Below are 17,929 nucleotides of genomic sequence, written 5' to 3' on the forward strand. Positions count from 1 at the left end.
TAAGGGAAGAAAGAAAACAAAGATCACCACACTACCCATCCACATCCCAGTCTATGAAGACGACTCTGCAAATAAACAGAAGTGAAAGTGAACTGACACGGACATGATCTATCCTCTAGATCAGCAGTTCTTAACCTGTGCAAAATTACAGCTAAGCTATGAAGTAGCAACCACATCTGGATGGCTGGAGGTCAGCACAGCATGAGGAACTGTAAAGGGTCACAGCATTAGGAAGGGTGAGAAGCACTGCTCTAGATGATTAGTGTTGATTGTCAACTTGACAGAATCTGGAAACATCTAGGAGACAAGCCTCCAGCACACCTAAGAGGGTTCATCTTGATTGGGTTCACTGAGATGGGAAGACCTACCACAAAGGTAGGCAGGACCATTCCCTTGACCTGGGGCGTAGACTCCATGAAAAAGAGAAAGTGAACTGAGCCCCAGCACTTACCCTTCTGCCTCTCCGAACTAGTCACATAACCAGCTCCATCAAATTAACAAACAAAAAAACCCTAATTTTCTTATGAGGACCAGAACCCCAGAACCCCTATGAGCCAAAATAAGTCCCCTTTCTTTAACGTTTGTTTTGTCACAAAAACAGAAAAGTGACTATGACACATAGAAAGCAGAAATTTAAAAGAACCAATTTCTACACATTTCTTACCTATTGCATGAATCTGATTCTGAGGAGAGAAGAATATCAGTACAACTAGAAGAATCATCTGGTTTCTCGGGCTCTGACGGCCCTGGGGAGTCCAGCTTGGACTGAGGAAAGTGGTTTGTTACTGAGACATTATCTGGGAAGCTCATATTATCTTCTTGTGCTAACAAGGAAAAATAAAATTTTTAAAAATTAAAGAGGATCTTAATGTACACCTTATATAAACTTATATTTTCTAACACTTGATGTTGCTATTTCTACTTTAAAATAAAAGTTCTTTTTAAAAAAAAACATTGATTCTAAAACTATAAAATAAGAAATAATACTTTTGGGCGGGGGTTCAATACATGGTTTCCTCTATGTAGCCCTGGCTGTCCTGGAACTCCCTCTGGTAGATTAGGCAGCCTCAAACTCAGAGATCCACCTGACTCTACCTCCCAAGTACTAGGATTAAAGGCATGCACCACTACTGCCCCACACAAGAAATAACACAAGAAATCTTACTTATATTTTTCAGGATTAATTCATTTAGAAGTAAAGTTTTCTTTAAAACAGAGATGGGAATGCCTTGTCATTCTAATGGAAGTGTCTATTAGCAGCTTACTAAGGAATAATTGACAAGTTAACAAAACAGATTTAACAACAGAACCATACTATTTATCATATGATATAATACTGACTAACTATGGACACTTTTTTTGAACACTTTTAAATAAAATCTAATCATTAAGGAAAACCAATCATACATAGGAATCTTGCCATTTGATCTGACACATTTCTGTACATAGTCTTTCATATTCTGTTTTCAAATTTTCTTTTTATAAATAAAGATAAAGTATAGTTTATGGTCAAGATTATGACATACAGGCATAGCCAAATATCTGAAAATAAAGACACAAAAAAATACCAGCTGTGCCAGACTGTCTGTTGTCCAGGACTCTCCCTTTTTTCTTTGTGTGCCAATACTATGGGGATTTTCATCTCTGCTATCTCCTGACAATTCCAATAATGAATAAATAAGTAAATTAATAAAAGCAACTATTAAGGTTTTATCAGTAGAGAAAATTTATTGAATAGGACAAGTTCTTTAAAAACAAAAATAGCTTCTCAAGTTCATGTATTCAAGATTTTCAGAAATGACCCTCGATGTTTGTTATACAGAAAGCCAGCACTCATCACCAATAAAAAACTCCTAATGTTACCTGTACCAATAAATCACCATGACCAAGGCAGAGCCACACCCTCTGCTGTTCATAAGGGAGAACAGGGCATTAAGCAGCGACTTGCCAGAAGGTCCATAACTTCCTATTATGAACATACCACCTGGAGGGCACTCTACCCACCCACTCGGCAGCTGGGGAGAATGCAGTCAGGCTGGCAGGTAACTTTAGTCAGGTTTCTGCTGCTGTAATGAAACACCATGAACAAAAGCAAGTTCAGGAGGAAAGGGTTTATTTGGGCTTACACTTACTAACAGTACTGTTTATCATTGAAGGGAAGGAAGTTAGGACAGGAACTCATACAAGACAGGATCCTGGAGGCAGGAGCTGATGCAGAGGCCATGGAGGGGTGCTGCTTACTGGCTTGCCCCACTGGCTTGCTCAGCCTGCTTTCTTATAGAACCCAGGACCACCAACCTAGTGAAGACACCCTAAATGGGCTGAGTCCTCCCCCACCGAACACTACTGAGAAAATGCTATATAGTTGGATCTCATGGAGGAATTTTCTCAACAGAAGCTCCTTTCTCTGATGACTCTGGCTTGTGTCAAGTTGACACAATATCAGCCAGCACATAAGGAAACAGGGGTTCAACTTAAACGTTTATTTTTGCACAGTGACTACACTCTTCTTCTCTTCCCCCTTACATTATTTTATAAAAGATAAAACTCCGTCAAAAATAAATATCATTCAACAATTTGAGAGTACTAAACGTCAGCTATCCTGCCCATCTACGCTTACACCTTGAATCACAGGGCTGCAAACAGCCCAAGTGTGAAACTCAGACAACAGACGTCCCCTAAGACAAGCAGGTCCCGAGTGTGCATGCCTCTTGCTCATTACAGGGCATCGATGATTACTCTAAAGGACTTCAGTTACACTCACTGTCGAATGCCTGCCCTCTTAGGCAGCCTCTGTTCACCCACAGTAGCTTAACAATATCAATTACTTCTGAAGTTCAGAGACTGTAGTACATATGTGTGATATGCCTACCTAATGAATAATAATCTCTAAGCACAAGCAAGTAATTCTATATGAAAAATTGATCTAATGAACAGAAAAATGTTCTCATAGTGTGAAGTATTGAGTATGGCTCTTAAGAATTAAATAGTTTAAAAGACTATCTTTTAACAACTGCATGAAAAAATTCAAATTGCTCAAAGATCATGAGGTTTATACTAAGGTAGCACCCAGCATCTGAAAGACCTCCAGGAGATCTGAGGACAAGTGGGAATTCAATAATACCTAAAAGAACAAAACATTTAGGAAAAATCTAGCAAAATAGCTTTAAAAAATTCCAACCAGCCAAACAAAAAATACTTTGGTTTACTGAAAGCTATGAAATTGCTAAGTTTTAAAAGATAATAAAATGGGAAGACATTACATGTTCATGAATTGGAATATGTAATGCCAATACTACTTAAAGCTACCTATAGTCGGGCGGTGGTGGCGCACGCCTTTAATCCCAGCACTTGGGAGGCAGAGGCAGGCGGATTTCTGAGTTCAAGGCCAGCCTGGTCTACAGAGTGAGTTCCAGGACAGCCAGGGCTACACAGAGAAACCCTGTCGCGAAAAACAAAAAAAAAAAAAAAAAAAAAAAAAAGGTACCTATAGAGTCAATGCAATCCAAAATAAAAATCTCAAAAGTGTATTTTTCAAGAAAGAAAACTTCATCCTAAAATTCACATGTAATCTCAAGAAGTCCTAAGTAGCCAAATAATATTAAGAAAGATTAAAATCAAGTTGATTCACATGTAACTTCAAAATAAAACTAGTGTGCTATAGGCTTAAGGACAGACAGAGCAATGTAACAGAATATAGACAAGAAAATCAGCCTTTTCATGGTCAGTTGAACATTTTTGTGTGGGCTTCTTCTTTTTAGTTTTGAAACAGACTCATGCTTTTCAGGCATGAATGTCCTTGCATTCGTGACCCTTCTGTTCCCTATTTCTGAAAAGTGCTGGGACACACACGTGTCGTGCTGGAAGGAGCAATGGTTTTTGAGAGGATTTATCAAAAATCAAAAATTTATCAAATTTATCAAAAATGTTATCACAACAGCATTTTATGGCAAAAGACTTCAAAAACTAATTCTTAGAACTGGGCATCTACATACGAAATAATCAAGGTAGTTGCTATCTCACACCATAGATAAAAAGCAAAGATTGACTAAAACCAGTAAAACTAAATGGTGATACTACAAAATACTAGGAAGAAATCACAAGAATGGGGTAATTTGTACAACAGTGCATTTGACAAGGACTTCATGTATATAACACCAAATGTACAAGCAACAAATGGAAAAATAAAAAAAAATAAACTGGGCATAATAAAGTTAAAACAATTTTGTGCATGAAAGGTACTATTAAGAAAGCAAAAGACAATACAAAAAGTGTCTGCAAATATTTGCAAATCATATATACACAAGGAGGGATTGAAATCTACAGTAAAAAACCCCTAAAATTCAATCAAAACCCAAACACCCAATTAATAAGTAAACAAAGGACTTGAATAAATTCCAAAACAGAAAAACAGATGGCCAATAGGTATATAAAAAGATGCTGAACTTCCTAGAAAAATAAAAATCCAAGCATAATGACATAACTTCCCACTTGTAAAATGTATGATGGCTACCTTGGTTGTCAACTTGACTACATCTGCAATCAACTAAAACTCAGTAGCTGGGCACACCTGTGAGGGGTTTTCTTGACCAGATCATTTGAGGTAAGAGGACACACCCTAAGTCGAGGCCACACTTTTTGAGGATAAGCTACATTATAAAAAGATAGAGAAAAAAAAAAAAAAAAAAAAAAAAAAAAAAAGGAAGTTTCTGCTTTTTCCTTGCTTGCCCTCACTCTCTCTGGCAACTCCATCTACCCTGTTGCTGAGGGTATTAACTAGTACTAGGAACTACTTTGGGCTTCCAACATAGGCTGAGAGCCAGCTAAACTAGTTGTACTGAACAACTTGGCCTTTCAATTAGGAGACAGATATTTCAGACTAGCTAAACCACAGCCTGAGACTACTAAATACCCTACCCCCACAAGTCAGTCAGTCTCCACCCCAGTGTGTGTGTGTGTGTGTGTGTGTGTGTGTGTGTGTGTGTGTGTGTGTGTGTGTGTTCTATCCATTCTGTTTCTCTAAAGAACCCTGAATAGCACAGATGGTCTCCATAACAAGGAAGCACATAGCTAGAAGGTAGTTTCTACAACAAACAATGCTAGCAAGTACTGACAGGATGTAGAGAAATGAGACACACATGCACTGCCAGTTGGAATGTAAAATGATGCATCCACTGTGTAGCACAATTTGTTGGTTCCTCAAAAGGTTAAACCTGAAACTACCATTTGAACCAGAAAGTCACTGAGGCACTGTCTGGTTAGCTTTAACTACCAATTTGACACGACCTAGAACCATATAAAAAGTCTCAACTGAGAAATTCCCTAGGGTTGGCCTGTAAGCATGTCTGTGGGAGACTGTCTCGACTGTTAATTAATGTGAGAGGACCTAGCTCACTGTGGGTAGTAATATCCCTAGGTAGGCAGTCCTGAACTGTAGAAGAAAGCTAGCTAAGTATAAACTAGCCTGAGAGGCTGGGAGCAAACAGTACCTTCTATGGTTCCCACTGTACTTCTTTGACTGTGAAGTAAATCTCTTGGTTAAAAGTCATGCCATATAGAACAGTGAGCAGATCTGCCTTTAAATTCCTGGCCCTGACATCCCACAATAAAAGATTGTGACCTGGGATTGTAGGCCAGATAAACTCATTTCTCCTCGAAGTTGTTTTTTTTTTTTTTTTCTTGGAGGGTTGGGGGAGTCGGGGGGTGTCAGAGCTTTTTATCACAGCAAGAGAAATGAAACTACAATAGACATGTAATAAAAAACTGAAAGTAGAGTCTTGAACAGATATCTGAGAACTAATGCATACAAAAACATTATTCACAACTCAAGAAGGCAAAATAACTCAATAAATAGATGAACCACTGCATACACATACTAAGGAATACTATTAAAGCCATAAAAAGAAAGAAATTTGAATATTTGCCACAACACAAGACAATAAAAACATTATGCCTAGAGAAATAAGCCAATATAGGCAGACAGATACTACATAATTTCACTTGCATTAGGTACCCAAAGCAAGCAAATCCATAAATAGCTACAACAGAGATCATGAGGGATATGTGGAGAGCAGGGACTGTCGTGCTGCACTGGGTACAGTTTGTACTGGGGATGCTCAAAGGGTCTGGAGTATAGACAGATGGCTAAACAGTATTATGAAAGCATTTAACAGCCATGAATTATGCACCTATGAATTAGTAAAAATATACATTATGTGTATTTTGTCACAATTAAGAAAAGTAGTAAAGGATTTCCCCATTGTGATTCTGTTTTGCTCATGGACCAAAGCATTAGCAACAGAAATACAACATTAATCTCAAATTTAAAGTTAGACCAAAACTAAGGAATGCATACCAACTACATAAGCTTCAGACTCGTCATCACAGCACTGCATCCAGAGTAAGCCTCAGGGTTCCGCAGCAAAGATAATGCTCTTTCTAGGTGGGATGTCTTAGGATCTTCAGCAGAAACCTTACACTTAGAAAATATCCTCACTCCGCCGGCACGCCTTTAATCCCAGCACTTGGGAGGCAGAGGCAGGTGGATTTCTGAGTTCGAGGCCAGCCTGGTCTACAGAGTGAGTCCCAGGACAGCCAGGACTACACAGAGAAACCCTATCTCGGAAAAAAAAAAAAAGAAAAGAAAAGAAAGAAAGAAAATATCCTCACACTTAGACAATCCCAGAGCACCTCTAAGACTGTGGTGCTTCATACCTCCAAGGTGAGCAAACCTCAGGGGCCATCTCTTCAGGACACTCTTCCCTTGTTTCTAAAGCAAGCAATAAGCCACTTTATAGTCAATAACTACTACATTAATCTTATGTAAAAATACTCAAGTACTCCCTTAAATACTGAATAACTTCAGTAAATGACATTCCTTTTATGTTTTTTATAATTTAAAAAATAAAAAAAAAAAAAAAAAGAGGACCAACAAGATGGCTCAGTGGTAAATCACTTGACACCAAGCCTGACACCTGGGTTTGGTCACTGAAACCCACGTGGTGGAAGGACAGAGCCAACCCCCACAAGCTACCCTGTAACTTCCTCACATGTGCACAAGTGCATGCACACACAAACACGAAATGAGTAAGTAATATAAAAGAAGGTAAAAAAATTCACTACACTCAACGTCAGTCTTACCCATATACTCAGATGGCAGTGTCTCTGCAGGTTCATCCTTTCTCATTACTGCAGCTTTGGAAACTCTGCCAGTTTTCTTATATCCTTTTTTGGCCTGATCCACCAGAAGCTGGAATTCATTCTGGTGTTTTTTACCTGAAATTAAAAAGAACCGTGAGTGTGTGAAGCGTGTGCACCTAACAAACTGAGTATCAGCAACATGATTTGCAGAATCACCTGCACTGAATGCAGATGCTGCCACACAGCAGACCACAGAGGGCTGAGGGGCAGCTGAAAAGTCTGTATCGTTTTCTTCCCCCAAAGCAAACATGAATGAATGCTACCATTTGCTACTCCAGGTTTTTTCCTCCCCAAGCCCATTTATGGAGGGGCTTTCCACTGTGCATGAAATACAGACCAATAACCATTTCCTCCCTCCGTCCCATCTTACTTTGTTTCAGTGAGGCAGGGACTCACTTTGTAAACACAAAAGACCTCAAATTCATAATCTTCCTGTCTCTGCTTCCCAAATACTGGGTTTACAGGCATGTGCCACACACTGGTGATTGACATTTCCAAAATACATTCAAAAGATGGTTTTCTAATGTTCAAGATCCACAAGACTACTAAGACTGAGTAGATTACAGTAACTGACACAAAAGCTGAGGCTGTAGGAAGTAGGTTTATAATGTTTTCCTAACACTTCTGTTCCCCAGAAGAATGACACTCACAGCTCATCAATGTCTCCTGTTTTAAGATTCATAACAGCAATCTTACTACCACGCTAACACTTCAAAACATAATTTCATAACCCTGACTTCACAAGATCATCATTACGGAGATTAACAATACACTCCCAAGAACCCTCAGTGTTCGAGCGCAAAGGCTAGGAGTCTGAACCATGTTTTCAGCAGCTGTAGATGTACCTTACCTACCAGTAACCAAGATTCAAAATAATACTGTCTGCAATGCCCACACATTTTAGAAAATACTATAATGGCACAAACAAAATGTCAGGAGTTTAAACTCTTTGGAAGCAGGTAAGAGTCTCGACAGAAGGACACAATAATTTCTGTCATGGCCTATTTGATTCCATGCATGTAAAGAAAATCACCTCATCTACTTCCCCAGCTCCCATCATGCATGGACACAACACTACCATCACCGTTCTGGAGCTGCTATTAGGCATGGGGAATTTAAGCCAAGTATAGGCTTAATATCTTGGCTTCTTTTCTCATTGCTGTGATAAAACACTGACAAAAGCAACTTAGGGAGAAAGGTTTATCCAAGGCAGTCTAGGTGGCAGGAGCCTGAAGCAGCTGGTCACATCTCACTCACAACAGGGAAACAAATGAACAATGAATACAGTGTTGTTGCTTAGCTCCCTTTGAAGCACTTATAAAATCTAGGATCCATGGGGCTGGAGAGATGGTGCAGAGTTAAGAGAACTAGCTGCTCCTGTAAAGGACCTGGCTTCAATTACCGCTGACACGATGGCTAATAACTGTCTGTAACTCCAGTTCCAGGGATCTGATGGCCTCTGAAGGTACAACACACACACACAGTACATAGACACAGATGCAGGAAAAACTCATACACATAACAATAAATACATCTTTATTAAAAATTTAAATCTAGTATTCCAACCAGGTGTCACTCACCATGGGCAGGTCTTCAACACAATAAAGATATCCCCAGGGGCATTCCCAGAGGCCCATCTAAGAGGTGATTTTAGATTTTATCACACTAACAAGGGAAACCACCACAGCCTTCTTCTTTTTTTCTTTTTCTAAGCCACCAGGAATCATTTGAATTGTAATTTAAGGTTTGTTCAAAAAAATCCCTGAAGTAATTAAACTAACACTTAGAAGGACTTAATGACTTTACCCCTAGAGTACTAAAAGCTCAGATTTATAAAGTGTCATTTTCTTGCTTGAATCTAGTTACCCCACGGCAAGGCTGGAAACAAAAACTAACAGCCACCACTCTGGCTCTGGTTCAAGAAGTTCAAGATTGCTGCAGAGAAAATAAATGATGCCAACAGATTATGACTAATAAAATTGTTCCCACTCATCATTCCACTTATCTTAGGGGATCTGCTATTTGGCAAGGAACACTCTTGAATCTAAAATATGTGTCTGAGTTATGTATCTTGAATTTTCCTCTTAAATTTTTAAGTGGATCTGAAGCTGCAACAATGGCTCAGTAGTTAACAAAACTGGCTGCTCTTCCAGAGGAAGGTTTGGTTACCAGAACCTACCTGGTGGTTCATACCCATTCATTACTCCAGTTCTAGGGATCCAACCTTTTCTTCTGACCTATGTGGGTATCAGACATGCACGAGGCACACAGACAGACATACATGCAGGCAAAACACTCATACACATAAAATAAATAACCCTTTAAAAAAATTAAGTGGTTTGACTAGTTGTGGGAACTGATGAACAAGTCCATGTCTACCAACTCAAAACAACTGTGGCTCATTTTCTGCTCTTCATTTAAACCCCAGCACAGCCTCTTTATGGACCCTCTTAGTTGACCTCGCAGGACCAAAAAACATATGAACTTATTTTAAGAGAAACTGTCTTCTTCCAAGCACCAGCACTCCTCTCTGTGTACACACGTTCTACCTTCCTAGCCATTATCAAGAAACAATTAACTGTGTTAGAATTAAAGGCCAACCCCTAGCTTATGCTCCCACCTCCATCACTAAGACCATATACAGAATCTTTTTTAAACCAGTATCACAGATTACAAGAGGAAAAAAACTTACTAGATCAGGGACTGGCTTTTCATTTCTTAATGAGACAGAGGGCAGAATGGAGTGCACCAGCATGCACCAAAAATGGTAAAGAGAAATACAGCTTTGTGAAAGTTGTTTCTGTAACAAGTGCATGTAGTTAGTAGTGTTACACCAAGCATTTCTGGCTATGGGTTACACTCCAAAAGCCTAAAAGTCACTAAGATAAGTATTCAACTTATACAACAAACTTAAAAAAAACAAAAAAACAAAAAACAAAAACAAACCCTCCCCTGACCCCAAACTCGCTTCAGCTACTTCATTTTTCTACTCTTCCTGACACGGTAACACTTCCCCAAAGCGCATCCTACCTACTTTATGAATGGTCTCACTTCCGACACCTCCTCTCCAAGACACCACTGTAGAGCAGAGTACACTGTCAAGGTTTGCTATCCCCAAGCCCCCAATTATTGCACTTTACATAGCTCGCCAGCAACAGAAACAATGAATTGTGGGGCACAATTCATGATTCATCTAACTACTTTTCCAATCCCATATCTCCAAGTGCTCCTTCTGCCTCAAGTCTACACTTTTGACACCTTTCTTTCCATCATCTACATTCTAACACAGGGTATTTCAGAGTACAGTACATCGAAGGCTCCCTCAAAGTTTTCCTTCAAGGACTATGAGGTGACACGTATTGTCATAACCATACTAAGATGTTATCTCTTCCTTAAGAAAGATTTATTATTTATGGGTGTTTTATTTATTTATTATGTATGGGTGTTTTGCCTCCACTTGTGTCTGTACATTACATATGTGCAGTTTCCATAGAGGCCAGGAGAGGGTTTAAGATCCTCAGAAAATGGAGTTACAGACAGTTGTTAGTCTCCATGTGGGTGCTAGAAACCAAACCTGGGTTTTCTGCATGAATAATGCTTTTACCCACTGGGCCATCACTTTAGCCCCCATCTGTTCTTTCTCATTACAATGACAATATATGAATGGTGTGACACCATGGTGGAGGAAATATCTAGTGCCCTAGCATATGTCAAGGAAATGATGCTGTTTCTCTCAGCATGCATACAGTACTACTTAGAAAAAAACAAAATCAACTTGACTAAAACTATCCTGATGGTGCGTTGCATGCTAGCTACTTAGCAGGGTACATGGATAGTATGTGTGATCCCCAGCAACTCTCTACATACATACATACATAAATATATGGCACACACACCTACACACATCTCTTTAGTGTAATAGTAAGAAAAATATTTAAATTAGATGTTGGCTCTTAAGTATATGAGATGCCTTTCCAAAATTCTCCATCATGAAAACTATCAAAGCACTGAGACTCTGTGAGCTAAGTCAGTCATTTATTTAATGGGGTACAGTTAGCATTCCATTGATGTAATAAAACATCATGGCCGATGTAACTCGGGGAGGAAAGGGTTTATTTGGCTCACAGTTCCATATCACTAGTCATCACTGAACAAAGTCAGAATAGGAACTCAAGAGGGCAGTAATCTGGAGGCAAGAGCTGATGTGGAGGCCATGGAGGGGTGCTGCTTAATGACTTGCTCCTCATGGCTTGCTCAGCCAGCCCAGGGATGGCATCATCACCCTCCCACATCAATCACTAATTAAGATGTCCTACAGGCTTGCCTACAGCCTGATCTTATGAAGGCACTTTCTTAAATGAGGTTCCCTCCTCTCAGATGACTTTAGCTTGTGTCAGTAGACATAAAACTAGCCAGCACAGGAATCTTTTTCTCTTTTGGAGGCAGGTCCTGGAATACAGATCAGGCTACCATCAAGCATCCAATCCCCTGCCTCAACTTCTTGATTGCTACCAAATCTGGCTCAGGATGACATCTTGAAGTGAAAGCACAACAAAGTATGGTCATCACACTTGGTTATCTGGCTCACATATTCTCAGAAGTGAATGACAGGACAAGAAAGCCAAGGAAAATCAATGTCACAACTTCCTGTCAAAGAGAGAATCAAGTCTTCCCAGTAAGGAGAATATGACATTGAATGTTATAGTTTCCTAATCACTACCTCTTCTGATGAAACTAGTGGTGATATTAAAGAAGGCAATTTGCAAATATTTTGAACTCAGTAAGCCAATATATACCAAATAACTAACAAATAATATTTCAAAAGCACACACATAGGAAAGATCTGTTGAAAGAACAGGGCAGACCAGTGAATTTTAACAAAGTGTGGTATAGAAAAACAATCTTATCGATATGACTTCAAATTTTGTTTAACTTTTCTGAAATAATGCTGATCAAGTTTTAGCATAATATGTATCCTTTCCCAAAAATTTATAAAATGTGTCATTTTTCCAGTTACCTTTCTGGTGAAGCCAGGTATCTCTCCTATCCATCAACCAAAACAACACATGGAAAAGATCAAATGTAGAAGCCAATGTGAAAATCAGCTTAACATTAAAGATGTTTACAGAAGAGATGCCTTAGCAGGTAAAGACACCTGCTGCCAAGACTGACACCTGACTTTAATTCCGGGGGGGGGGGGGGTTGTTGGGGGGGGAACAGTGGGAGGGAAGAACAGACTCCCACTCTGACCTCTATATACATTTTGTGGTATATGGTCATCCCCATGCACACACACTCAGAAAATATATAAGAAAAACGTTTTAAAGTTATTTGCAAAAATTAGAACATGCTTCTCATTAATTAAAAAAATTCAGACTTCTCATGTATAGACCCATGGAATTTAGTAGCTATGTACATGGTCTTGAACTAGAAGACTAAAACCACCCCCAAGAGTTCTTTTTGACGCTCCACAGTTCTGTTACACAACATCCAGTCCCTGGTAGCATCAACAAGCTTTCTGTCACTACATCTTTAGTCTTCTAGAATTTTATATGAGTGGCATATACTCATCCTACTGTTTACCCTGGCTTTTCTCAGGCCACAATGCCTCTTAACTCTTATCCATGAGGCTTCACCAGCCAGAAGCTCCCTCTTCTTCACTGACCAGTTTGTTTTATCACACACGGACATACCACATGGTGTGTCTAGATACTTGCTCCTCCTGACCAGTATCCCTTCAGTGAATATACAATTTCATTGTTAAAGTTTTAATTTGTATTTCATAATAGATTAGTGATTGATAAAACTACTTCTTTTCAGACTAATGAAACTATTTTTTCATGTTAATTCTTGAAGCATTTGAGTATCTTCTTTAGAGTCTTTTCACATTCTTACCCATTTTCTTAATGTGGCATTTACCACATTAGAGTTTTTTATATAATGCATTATACTCTGTCAGACCTAAGATTTACAGATATTTTATAATAATCAATGATTGAGTTTTTTTGTTTTAAGTTCTTTTCAAGAGCAAATGTCTTAAACTCTTGTAATCTGAAGTTACATATTTTCTTTTATGGTTCATACCACAGTAAAGGAAATCTGTCACCTCTAATTTACAAGTTTTATTGTTTCCCCTTCGAATCTATGCATTACTTCTCTCTTGTCTTACTGCCCTGGCTAGTATACACACTACACTACTGAATGACAGTGTCGATAAACACTGACACACTGTTCAAAATACAGGAATAGGTGTCATAATTTCACAATTAAAAATCATACAGATCCTTTACTAAAGTAAAATATTTACCTGTCTCTGCCTCTGAAGAGCTAGGATTAAAAGTATGCACCACCACTGCCAAGAAAACACACCATTTTTATTTTACGGAGCAAAAGATTAAGCTAATTTATCAAAAAATAAATAAAAGATACAGTGATGCATACAAGTATATCTTAGATCCCATCCTATGGCATCAAGAAATGACAAAATCAAACAGTGAAACCTAGATGGGCATGTCAAGGCATGCTTATTATCACCCAGTACTCAGGAAGCCCCAAATCCTGACCACCTTAGTTTCCAAGAACTATGATGTCTGCCTCAGCCCATGGTAGTAACAGGCTCCCATCGTATTACCTGAAAACTGCTAGCAGACTATGGTGCTTCCCATCTTGTTTCCACTCTCACAGCCCTATGAGATCTGTTTGCCAACATCTAAAACAAATGCTGACTTATTTCATCAGATCCATTTTTTTTCATGGAAGAAAGTAAGTCAGTTTGTTACCTCACCCATCTAAGAGTTGACTTGTATATTTATTTTTACATTTTAGAGAGGGAGAAAATTTTATGGTTTGTTTTGTTTCTGAGTTTTGTTTTGTCTTTTTTTTTGGTCTTGTTTTGGCTACATTACTGACCTGTCAAGTAACACCTGACCCAGTCTCAATAAACAAAAAGAGACAAAGAAAGAGGATGGGACAGAGAGAAAGGAAGATTGGAAGAACAAGAAGAAGAATCAACCAGAACCCAGAGCAATAAGCACATTCAGTCCTCATTAAATTTGAGGCTAGATATGTAACTCTTCCAGGAATGCTAGCCTATACATGCAAAACCTTAAATTCAATCCTAAACACTGCAAAAATTAAATTAAATTAAATTAAATTAAATTAAATTAAATTAAATTAAAATTAAGAAAGAGGCAGGCAGATCTCTGTGTGTTCTAAGCCAGCCAGGTCTACGTAGCAAGTTCAGGAATAGCCAGGAGACAGGAACAGACAAAGAGACTCTGTCTCAGTCTCAGGGAAAAACCAAACAAACAAAAAATGAAACCATCAACTAAGTAAAGAAATAACAATTACCCAGTTATCAAAACCAGTAAGGTGTCACCTAGCAAAGATGTACACAGAAAGACCACTTCAGGAAAGGAAATGATAAGTGCGAGAGGATGCTAACAAGAGAAGGAAACCTATTGTTGACCTAAATCTCCCAGCCACAGAAGTGCTACACCTCCGTACAGAAGATCTGCCATTGCAGGCCTGGGAAACGATGCAGTCCCACATGCATCTATGTCTGTACCATCTTCTCATATAATGCTTTCTGAGAATTAACTCAGATTCGCCACGTTCTTGGTGATGATGAGCTCAAAGCTGAATGTTAGTCAGATCTTAAAAGGCAGGCACCACATAGACACACCACTAAAACCCAGTCTCTGAAACAACACTAACCAGATTATTTGAACATTAATAACCACCATTTTTTTATTTACTACAGATGTAAAAACGCAACTTAAGTTCTTTACAATAAGCACATTTCACAACTTACGATATTTACTGTGAATTTCCTCTATTTCCTTTTCTGTTTGGTTCTTTGTAAAAACCATGACCTAAAAAAAAAAAAAAGAATATTTAGAATTCCATCCATCCAAAACAACAAAAATGGAAATCAATGCACAAATTTCAAAATCTCAACTGTGGTTTTTTTAAACAGAGGAAGACATCTTCTTTGTGCGTAACCTGCATGTTTGTTTCCTACCTCAGATTTTATGATCATAAACAGTACAGCCTTACTCAACACTTCCTTCTCATCAACAAATTTTAATAAAAAAAAGAGGGGGAGGGAGCAACTTTCTCTCAAAACCAGTGGCATCCAGGAAGGAAATCCCACCATGGTTAAATACTGTTTCTACTTTAACTATATTATGGTGAAGTCTGAGAGGTTGTTGACGTAGGTTAGGATATGTGCCTGAGTATGTATGTGGTAGTATATGCAAGAAGGTATGGATGTGCATGCTTGTGCACTTACGAAGACCAGAGAACACTGAGTGTTCTGCTCTCCACTCTCTGCCTGATGTTCTTGAGACAGGGTCTCTCACTAACCCTGGAGCTCAGCTGATAAGCAGAAGGTCGCAGAAATCCATCTGTCCCTACTCCCCACAGCACTGGGGGACATACATACATACTGCCACATGAGATTTTTTTATATGAATGCTGAAATTTAAACTCAAGTTCTCACACTTATAGACCAAGTGACCTTACCTGCTGAACCATCTACACAGCTCTAGTTGTTTATATAATTTAACAAATGTTCATGTTATAATAAGTAGCTTGGCAATAGTTACGAATTTTAAGCCAAGGTGAGACTCATTTGTGAAGAGATTTAAAGTTTTGTTTCTTCCCACAAATAAAAACATCCCAATAAAATTTGTAAAGCATCTGTATCCAACTCCAAATAGTTGAGAAAAAATAAAAATGAAAATACCAAAAATCAAAACACATATAAATATCTGTATCTAGGAGACACAAAAAAAGGGGGGAGGGGATTGCATCAGGTAATAAATCTTTGATAGTAACTGGTAGTATCATTTTTTTTCTACCTTTCTGTACATGCAAGGCTTTTCAAATAAAATACTAATGGGAAATATTTGGTAGAGGAAAGCAAACTACAAAGGATGGGGTGATGGAGTGAACATATGCAAAGTACAATGATGTGAATGTATGAAAATGTCACAAAGAAACCCATTGTTGATACGGTTCCTAAAAACAAAAGATGCAATTAAGAAAACAAAAGACAAATTTCTTAGGCAGTCTGATTTTCAGTTGTACATGTCATTTCCTCTTTCTGCTTTGAAACTCACATAAATCTCTTTCCTAATTCTTGAAGTCCATTTTATCAGTTAAAATGTGTTTCTGTATTAAGAATATTACATTGGAAACACAAAATCTAGGATAGCCAAAACACTCCTGAGCAATAAAGAACTGCGGGAGGCGTTACCCAGCCCAGATGTCAAACTGTATTACAGAGCATCAGTAGTTTAAAACACATGGCACTGACATAAAAAGACATGCTGATCAACAGAACAGAACTGAAGACCTAGGTATAATTCCACATACCTACAGACACCTAATTTTTGACAAAGAAACTAAAACTGCACACTGTATAAAAGAGAGCATCTCCAACAAATAATGCTGCTCAAACAGGATAGCTGCATGTAGAATAAAAATAGATCCATATCCATCATCCTGCACAAAACTCAACTCCAAACAGATCAAGAAGCTCAATGTAAGACTACACATAGGGATCTTACAAAAGAGAAAGGAAGGAATAGGCTTGAATTCATAGGCACAGGAAAGCAATTTCTGATCAGGACATCAACAACATAGGCACTAAGACCAACAATTAACAAATGGGACTCCATTTGTTATGAAGGTAAAAGCTTCTGTACAAGACACCATCATTCAAGCAAAGTGGCCACCTACAAAATACAAAATCTGATAGAGAATTAGTATCTAAAAATATATAAAAAACTAAAAAAAAGCTGAACATAAAAAAAAAAAAAAACCCACAATTTTAAAATGGGGTACAGAATTACCCCATTTTTACAGAAAGCTGTGCTGCCGGTTAATGTGAACCCTGGTCCTATGGTCTCTCCTAAGAGCTACAAAAGTCATTAAGAATAACAGAGTAAACCAAGAACTCGCTCTTAATGCTTATGCTTGTACAAGACATTTATAAAGATTCCAAAACTCAGAATATTTTTATTTTTTCTTTTCCTTCAATGTGTCCTAGTGACATGCCCACTTACCTAGCTAATGGTTCACAGGCTGGTTTCAGTGTTCAGACCGTGGCTGCTTGCCCCAGGCACAGGGCAGAGCACCACGGTGGCAGAGTAAATGGAGGTGGTGCGTCTTTACCTCACAGCAGAACAGGAAGCAGAACAACATGGGCTTTTTCTACATGACTCTAGCTTATAAGCAAAACTCTACTTGGGGTTATACCTTTTACTGTAAGTCTAGTAAACACAAACACTGTCCAAAAACATGAGCTGTAAGGAAATCTTAATACTCTAAAAGCAATGTGTTCCAGTACATTTTCTACCAAGAAAAATTTACAAAGGCTGGCTCTTAATTTTAAAAGTTCAATTTAACTTTTCCTTCTGCACTCCTACAGAAATACAGAAAGAGACTCAACGTACATTTTCATTGAGTTTACTTGCTTCAAGGTGCTTCCTTGTTTTCTCCATGTTTTCAATTTCTTGGACAATTTCAGCAGCTATCAAAATAAAAAGGAAGAAAAAAAACAATCACACTGTCTGCTCATCATTCTATGCCTATGTGAGGTTTTTAACAGTACAGAAAGACAGGTGGTAGATACATGCAGATTCCTGTCTTCATTTTTGCAAATTTTCAAAAGTGTAGCTGTTTGGAAGAGACTGGCCTCCATAGGCTCATAAATTTGAAT

At 38.4% G+C, this 17,929-nt stretch overlaps 1 protein-coding gene across 9 annotated transcripts in view; it reads right to left on the minus strand.

The window, feature by feature from the left end:
- The window catches only part of Rad18 (RAD18 E3 ubiquitin protein ligase), a 76,719-nt gene that overhangs the window by 32,800 nt on the left and 25,990 nt on the right, over positions 1-17,929 (minus strand). For 4 of the 9 annotated variants that reach the window (XM_076940216.1, XM_076940213.1, XM_076940215.1 and 1 more), the window contains 5 exons: positions 17,664-17,740; positions 15,014-15,074; positions 13,508-13,552; positions 7,141-7,275; positions 665-824 (listed from right to left, as the gene is read on the minus strand). In XM_076940216.1, coding sequence (XP_076796331.1) covers positions 665-824; positions 7,141-7,275; positions 13,508-13,552; positions 15,014-15,074; positions 17,664-17,740 — 478 coding nt within the window. The remainder of the gene's footprint in view (positions 1-664; positions 825-7,140; positions 7,276-13,507; positions 13,553-15,013; positions 15,075-17,663; positions 17,741-17,929) is intronic. The other 5 variants (XR_013112559.1, XM_076940217.1, XM_076940218.1 and 2 more) reach the window with 2 other exon arrangements.

Source organism: Arvicanthis niloticus, chromosome 9 (genome assembly GCF_011762505.2).
Source record: "Arvicanthis niloticus isolate mArvNil1 chromosome 9, mArvNil1.pat.X, whole genome shotgun sequence".
Taxonomy (NCBI): Eukaryota; Metazoa; Chordata; class Mammalia; order Rodentia; family Muridae; genus Arvicanthis; species Arvicanthis niloticus.